Source organism: Phascolarctos cinereus, unplaced genomic scaffold, assembly GCF_003287225.1.
Source record: "Phascolarctos cinereus isolate Bilbo 61053 unplaced genomic scaffold, phaCin_HiC Scaffold_2;HRSCAF=192, whole genome shotgun sequence".
Lineage (NCBI taxonomy): Eukaryota > Metazoa > Chordata > Mammalia > Diprotodontia > Phascolarctidae > Phascolarctos > Phascolarctos cinereus.
Genome location: NW_027555625.1, coordinates 334,515,955 through 334,524,789, shown reverse-complemented (window position 1 = coordinate 334,524,789; position 8,835 = coordinate 334,515,955). Strand labels below are relative to the sequence as shown.

Here is an 8,835-nt window from a genome sequence, read left to right as displayed (position 1 = left end):
CTGGTCATGGTCAAGTCAATACAATAATTATATGAATCAATTTTGGGATTTTGCTGTGGCTGAGATCATCCAGAAGGTGAATGCAAAGGAATGTTGTGATACCAAGCTCTGGGCACAGCTTGCTTGCTGGGCCTTAGTTCTGGAAAACAGGGTGTCTCCTAATATCTTGACACTTTCTATCTGCCCTTCTCCCTCCCCTTTGGTTCTAATAAACCTGGGCAGTTTTAATTTATGATCTCTTGAAATATAATGTTTTGGCTCTTAAAAAATAATCATGGTTTTCAGGGAATCTAGCTGTTCTTAAATAATGTCTCCTGATATGTTTTTTTAGGTCAGTTGTTTTTTATAAGAGATATGTTTTATTCTGTTTTTTAATCACTTGATTTTGTTTTGATATTTCTTGCTATCTCCTAGAGTAATTGATTTGTCTCCTCCATTTGTTTTCAAGGAGTTCATTTCTAAAGTAAGGTTTACCATTTTCTCTTTTAAACTATTTATTGCTTCTTTTAGTTCTTTACCTAGTGCTTTTATTTCATTTTAATATCTTGCTTCATTTATTTCAATTTCATTTCATATAGTTCTTGTGGAAGATCTATTTTTTCCTTTGAGTCTCTGCTTGAAATTGTTGTGGAATTACTCTCTCCTTCTTTTGGGATTTTTAGATTTGTGATAATTTTTTATGCTGCTCAGTGTTTAATCTATTAATTTCTCCAGCTTTCGTTCCTGAATTGGGGTTTTACATCAGATCTAGGCCTTGCCCTTGCTGCACTTTTTAGTGGAGTAGTTTTTCCAGGGCCAAAGTGTAAGAATTAAAGGATTCTACTCCCAAGAATCTCTGATACAGAACAAAACAAAATGGAACTCCTCCTCAGGAGCTGTTGGGGCTAAACAACAGAAAAAAGGCATGCCAAAACAAAATGAAATGAAACAAAAATAAAACATTTTACTAATGTTTACTACTGACAGAGGAAAAAAAACCTCTCTGTTCCTTAAGCCTACACTTGCAGGTAGAAGTGAACACACAGGAAGCTTTACTTTGGATCCCCAAAAGATATTTTGGAAGGATTTTTCTCACTTTCTTATTGGGCCTCAAGGTTCACTGCTTTTCCTCTGATTCATTTATTAACTGTAAGGATAAAAAGATTACATCTTGCAGTTTTTGAGATAGGCTCTATTAAAGAACTTTACTGAAAGACACAGAAACAGAACACACAAGTGACCATGAAGATCTTTTAAGAAAGTAGCCCTTCTTTACAGGGCTTCAGAGAGGTCTTTAGAACCTAGGAACTAGAAAAAATTTAAACTCAAAAGCATATAGAAGTGATTGTTGATTAATCAAAATAAATTAATTTAAACAAAAAAATAACCCAGGAACTGTGGCCAGTGTTTAGCAGCAGAAACTTTGCAGGTGGGTTAATCTGCATTACAGTCTCGATGCAAAACTTTATCACTCATAGTCAGAAAGTGTTTTATCAGCATAGAAAGGCCATCGTGGAACAAGCTTAAGGCCACTGAAACAAAGTGATGGGGTGCTCAGACTCCAACCCTAGGACCTTATCTCTCCCCAACCCAGAGAACCTATCTCTGGCAATAACTCATGAGTGGGCCCCAATGAGGCAAACCATCTCTCCCCATTACAAGAACAAGTTGACCTCTGTAGAATTTTCCTTGCATGAACAGGACTGTCTTGTACCAGCAGAACTATCATGTACTTATTTCAACAGTTACTATATACAATCCAGAGGTCAAGCTATAGACATCAACTTCCGAGGCTATCTTATACAAACAGGATGGCCATGCCAGTAGTAAATGATGCTGCACCCAAGGTACAGAAACTTTATGACCACTCCTTGATTCCCCTCCCCCACCCCCTGGGCATAATTAACATACTTGCCACACAATTCACTGTACTTTTTCTATATAAGCTTTAACATAACTTCTGTTAAGTTGCAAGTTCCCTAAGGACCTCCGCCTGCGTTACAATAAACTTTTGGCCATTTGACTGGAAGACTGCTTGAGTCCTTGAATTCTTTCCAGACAACTCCACCCTGAACCTCAATATTTTGGGGTCCTTGCACCCCTAAAATTCATCAAAAGGAATACATGATTCTTTACTTTAACTAGGATGGCAGACAGTTTCTAAGATAGAATTACTCATGTCAAAAGATAGAAGAAAATTAGGTCCTTTTCTTTTTGCCTCCATAACAAGAAGACCAAAGTTTTACATATGCATAAATTTATTTTATTGGGAGGCAGGGGAGAAGGTGCAGAAATATGCAAAATGGGGATTTTATCTTTATGGTTGAAGCAGCCACAGCAAACTTTCTTAAAGTGCAGGATAGAGCTCAATGTGTATAAAACAAATGATTATAGGAATCCTGAATTATAGAGTATTTCACCTGTAGTTGTTATTCAAACCTTCTATTGATTCAAATTGATCTACTGTAAGAGTTTGCCTGTTGGGCTTTAATCCAATATACTTTGGAAGGACAAGATTACAGAATCTCAAGGATACAAGAAACCTCAGAAGGTAAAGGAAAAAATAGAAGAAATACAACAGCCAACTTCTAAAATATTAAAATAAAAATTTACAGCAAAGTCAGTTAAAATTTAGAGATTCCAGGTCAAAGAAATATAATACTGCTAACAGTTCCAATCAGGAGTGTATGAGACTTTGCACCTTACCACTATCAGACAGAGAAAGGCTCAAAACACACATTTCAAAAAACAAAAGATAGTGGCAGCTAGATGGTGCAGTGGATAAAGCACCTGCCCTGGATTCAGGAGCACCTGAATTCAAATCTGACCTCAGACACATAACACTAGCTGTGTGACCCTGGGCAAGTCACTTAACCCCATTGTCCAACCAAATTAAAACAACAAAAAAAGCAAAAGATAAAGGTTTATAACAATAATTTACCTGGCAAAAGTGACCATAGGAGAATTGGATCTTTAACAAAACAGAGGGCTTCTAAACATTCCTGACAAAAAGATCAGATCTGAGTAGAAACTTTGAAATGAAAATACAGAAGTCAAGACATATAAAGTAAATACTTTTTTTTTTCAGCCAAAGATGTTATTAGAACATCTGTCACATTGGGCTGACTCTTAAGGAGTCTGAACATTAGTAAGCTATTGGCTAGATTGTAAGAATCTAAGCCCATGGCTAGATTATAAGAATCTGAGAAGTGGCTACATTTTAAGAATCTTAAGCATCTTAATGGAGATGAGATTGGACCTTATACAAGACTGTGGGAGGGATCTAGGAGTGGCCAAGTAGTCTATGAGGTAACAGAACTCCAGGAGTGGCCAAGGGAGAATGGAGCCTAGATAGGATTAAGGGTGGGAAGTGGCCAGGGGACATAGGGAGTTTAGGCTAGGTTAAGGGTAACAGCTTGGACATAGCTACAATGAAAGGCGAACTGATGGGATTATAGCCTGAGGGGAACTCCAGAGATTTGGCCTTGTGGGAAAGTTTGGGGGTTTTTCCTTTTGGGGGGGGGGTCTAGATCCCATCCTCATCATTCCCCCCTCAAACAAATGAGACCCAAATTCTTTTGGGGTAAGGGGCAAAGGTCTTGGCTTCTGAAACTGCTTCCTGCTGCCCAAGGGCTGTAGAGCTGTCCCTGCCTCAATAGGGTCCTAAAGAGGAGGTTGACCAGAACCAAGCACAGACTGCATCCAAGGAACGATGAGGGGACATTGGCTGGTACCTGCTGTTTGCTACCAACTGTAGGTGAATGGCCTGTAGTCTGGAAGACACAAATCTGACAGAAAAGACTGCAGGGCCCAGATATAAAGCAGGGACTAGATTTAGGGCCCAAATATAAGAGGATAAAACATCCTTAGCTCTGTTTGGATTCAGATAATTCAGTTTTCCAACCATGCAGTATCAAATGTACCCCATAGCCAGACTCAGGTACAGCCAGGTGGGTAACATTGCCTTTCAAAAGAACAGAATGGGGAAACTGATCCAGGAGGATCCCATCTTAGACTGAGGCTAACATTGTCCTCTCAGCTTTTCCCAATGTCGACTTCCCACCAGTATCACATTATCTCTGAATAGCTTGTGGCATGTCTCAGATGGTGGATTATTGATTTATCAATGGATTATTATGATCCATTAAACAATTCAAAATAAAATCATGAGCCTTTTTTTTTATTACCTAAAACAGCAAGTTTCACTAATCACACCTTAGGAAACTCTTCCAGGATTTATATCTCAAATTTAAATTTGTCCTGGTGTAAAAAGCCAATCATTAGAGATTTCTATACACTTGCAAATTCTCAGCAAGCCATAACCCAAACAAGTTTTTTGGCTAATTTACACATTAAAAAATAACCAACAATAGCCCAATTATTTTAGTGGTAACTAAATTATGAAAAGTTGCTTAACATAACTGATACAAAAAGTTCACCAACTTGAAACTTGAAACAAACCCATTACTAATCAGGTGACTTCAGTTTTGTTAAATGCATTTCCAAATTGCTTTACACAGACAATCAACATCTCATCATTAACAGTTAAAACTACAACTTTAAGAGGCTAGCTTCTTTACCTTGAGCATGAGTAACTTCATAAGGATTGTACTGGGGGTTGGGGGAGAGAGGTGGGAACAGACTAGGAAAGGTCTTTCACATTTGAGTTTGATTCTTGAAGGAAGCCAAGAGACAGAGGTGAGAAGAAGGGACAACTACTCCCCTCCTATCTTGTATGTACATAGCTGTTTGCATGTTGTCTACCCCATTAGAATGTAAGCTCCTTGAAGGCAGAGTCTAATTATTTGTTTTCTTTGTATTCCCTGTATTTAGCAAAGTGCTTGGCAAAGAGTAAATACTTATTGGCTATCCCAACAGATTTCACATTACTCTGCTCCTCTCCCCATATACACTTTACATTCCAGCCAAATCAGACTCCTTTGCTATATGCTGTACATGCCATTCCATACTCTGTCATCATGTATTTGCACAGGCTCAACTGCCACTTCCTACTGGAGACCTTTTCTGATCTCCAGTTGTTTGTGCTTTCCTTTTCCCTAAACCCGATTACTTTCTATTTATTTTATGTTTATTTACTGGTGTACTTGTGGTGTCTCACAAACACGTGTGGTGTCATTCAGTAGACTATGAGCTCCTTAAGGAATTATTTTCATGTTTTTGTATTCCAAACACCTAGCACTATGTCTAGAATACAGCACACACTTAAAAATGTTTTTAAATAGAATTGAGTATTTCTTTGAATTCCTCCCTCATATTTGTTGTTCTTTACAGTGTAACATTATTCTATTATATTCACATACCACAATTTGTTCAACTATTCCCCAATTGGTAGACATTTACTTTGATTTTAACTTTCTGCTACTTCATAAAATATTCCTATAAACACAACCTCTTTTTCTGTCATTGGCTTCCTTGGGGTATAAACCTAGGAGTAGGATCACTAGGTTACAGGTATGAACAGTTTTGGTCACTTTCACACATAATTCTAAATTCATTTCTAGAACATTTGAACCAATTCGGAAGTATATCAACATTATTGTGCCTGTTTTCTCATAGCTATTCTAACACTGAATATTTTCCTCATTTACCACATTTGCCAATTTGATGAGTATGAGGTGATAATTTATTTAAATTTTTCTTTTTATTAGCGATTTGTAGAATTTTTCCCATATGGATTTTGGTAGTTTATGTTTTTTGTTTTGGAAGCTTTTAATCACATATATTTAGGATTGATTCTTAGGGTTTATACACACACACACACACACACAACATAGATATGTATATATGTCTATATTTATGGGAATTTATCAGAGATGTTAAATACAAAGTTTTTTCCCCAATCCAGTTCTTATTTTAGCTGAAATGCTTTTGTTTGTGCAAACTTTCAACATGTTATAAAATCAAGATTTTCTTTGATAATCCCTTCTATTCCTCATTGGATTAAGAATTCTTTTTAATCCCCCTTTTGATGATACAATAGTTCATATTTGGATCATTTATCCACTTGGAACTTATTGGAGTATATTATAAGATGTTCCTTTAAAAGTTGTATTCTGCCAAATTGCTTTCTAGCTTTCCCAGAAATTCCTGTCAAAGAAGTTCCTTTCCTAGAATGGTCTCCTTTCAACATAGTCAACAGTATTTACTTAAAACCCATAAGCTAGTGTGATTTATGATAAAGAAGTACTGGAAGCTCTCCCAAAAAGTTAAGCCTCCTTTCTCCACTATGACAAAGTACAAGAAATTCTAGCTACAACAACAAGACAAGAGGAAGAAATTAAAGGAATAAGTATAATAAGCAAAGAGGAGGGGCAATTATCTCTATCTGCAGATGATATAATGATTCACGTAGAAAATTCTAGCAAACCAATAATATGGTAATCAAAATAGTTATAGCTTCAATAAAATAGCAGTAAGTAAAATTAATCCATAGAAATCATCAACATTTAATAAAGGAAAACAAATAAATATAGAAATATTCAGTTTATTGTTGGGCAGCACCAAATATCTATAATCATAAAATTAAAAAAATATAGCAGAATGTACAGCAGAAGGGAAGTAATGGGGAAAATGTAATCTGGAAATGAAGATTAAATGTCTCATTTAATTTAAAAACCGCTTATTAAAATTGTAGATTTGTTTGAATAGGCAAAGTAATATATTTTCTTCTTTTCCAGAGCATATGCAGAGCTCCAGTCTTGGATTATCTATCCTGTATAAGAACCACTTTGTTTTGCAGTAGCCAAAATGCTACACAGACATTTAGTGAAGATCACAGATCTAGAGCAGGAAGGGCACTCAGAGGCTACCCAGTCCAGGCTAGAAGCCTCAGTTTTGTTGCCGAAGGCAAAGCCATTTAGTTGGTATTTCATAGGAATATCTTTCCACCACGTTTTCATCATATGGTATATGCCATGAGTCTCCTGTTGTCTGTATGACTGTATCATAGGTGAGAACAGACTGTTGAATCAGAAACAGGACATAAGATTTATGTTAGTATTGACAGAATATACTGATAGCGACAATATTATCTGCTGAGCCCCCAGGACATTCTTCATTGCTCCATGAGTTCGATACTTTGGCCCAGTCTTTCTCATCTTGATCTCACAGCAGGAACTTCAACATGGTTATTGATGATTTCTCAAATACCTTAACTTCCAGTTCCAATCTACTCAATTCTCGTGTCTACTCTCCAACTCTTCCTCAGCTACAGAGGTGGTCGTATCACTGATCTCCACATCTCCCAACACCCACAACATACCCAATTCTATGTCTCCAAAATTCTTTTTTCTCCACTCACACAGCACTATCTTGGAGCAGGTCCTCACATCCCTCAATCAGTTACACCCTAGTAGTCGCTTGTTGTCCGCAGAATCTAGCATATCTTCTTTGGCATTTAGAGTCTTTCACAATTATTCTTCTCTAGGTACTCACTGGCTTACTTGATGTTGCTCATGTGTGATACTCATCTCCTGACTCTCGGCCATTTCACAGACTGTCCCCAATTCATGCAATGCTCTCCCTTCTCACCTCCACCTCCTGGACTCCTCCAAGTCTCAGCTCAAACATCACCTTCTGTAAGAGGCCTTTTTCCTGCTTGTTCCCCCCTCCCTATTGTTAATGTCTTTCTTCTACTCTGTATTAGTCTTGTATGCATATAGTTCTTGGCACACTGTCTCCACGTTAGAAAACGAGCTCTTTGAGGGCAGGGACTCTTTTCACCTTTCTTTGTATACTCCAGGCACAGCACATTGCCCATCAGACAGCATCTGGTAAATACTTGCAGATTGACTTGGAATGGAAGACAACTTAGAGGCCTTTTAGTCCAAGCTAGACCAGTACAGGAATCCCTTCTACAATATGACTAACAAGTGATGCCTGAAGATCTAAAGTGACGTATAACTGACTACCTTCTCAAAGCAGCATATTCCACTTTTGGGCAGCTCTACTTAAAAAAAAAAATCAGTTTAAAAAAATTTTTAAAGTTCAACTGTGAATGAGAATACAATGATCCAAGACAATTCCAAAGATGACAAATTCATCCATCTCCAGAGAAATAACTGATAGAGTCTGAATGCAGGTCAAAGGATATTATTTTTCACTTTATTTTTTCATGTTTTTTCCCCCTTTAGTCTGTGTCTTCTTTCACAACGTGACTAATATTGTAATATGTTTTACATGACTGAACATGTGTAACCTTTATCAAATTGCTTACTATCTCAGAGAGAGGGTAGGTGAGGGAGGGAGAGAACATCTGGAACTCAAAAATTTTTTAAAATGAATGATAAAAATTGTCTTTACATGTAACTGGGGAAAAAAACTAAATATTATGTTTAAAAAAGTTTTAAAGTTAATACCAAAAAATAAACTGAACTCATGAACATTTTCATATATAAAAAGGAGAATTATATATGAAGCCATGAATCTCTATTGCATACCATTTATTTTTTAAACAAAGTATATAATGAATCCAATCCATTACTTTTGTGTGTGTGTGTGTGTGTGTGTGTGTGTGTGTGGTGTGTGTGTGTGTGAGGCAATCTGGGTTAAGTGACTTGCCCAGGATGACAAGTGTCAAATGCATCAATCCATTACTTTCAAAACTGTCTTGCTTGTCTGTTCCCTTCTCATCTACCTTCTGTACTCTTCTGTGTACTTATAAAAATGTGTTAATGGTCCTCTTTTTCTTTTTTTGGTAACTTTGCTTTTCTCATCCCTTCCAACCCCCTCCAATTAAGAGGGAAAAAAACCTCTCTTGTAACAAATAGAGTCAAACAAAACAAATTCACACAACTGCCATACCCCCAAATGCATATTTCTTTATGTACCCTGAGT

General features: G+C 36.9%; 1 protein-coding gene across 2 annotated transcripts in view; it reads right to left on the bottom strand.

Moving 5' to 3' along the window:
- Positions 1-5,777: 5,777 nt before the first annotated feature.
- Positions 5,778-8,835, bottom strand: part of PRORP (protein only RNase P catalytic subunit) — a 72,836-nt gene continuing 69,778 nt past the window's right edge. For both annotated transcript variants that reach the window (XM_020991379.2, XM_020991381.2), the window contains one exon: positions 5,778-6,960. In XM_020991379.2, the coding sequence (XP_020847038.1) occupies positions 6,829-6,960 (132 nt within the window). In that variant the 3' untranslated portion in view covers positions 5,778-6,828. The remainder of the gene's footprint in view (positions 6,961-8,835) is intronic.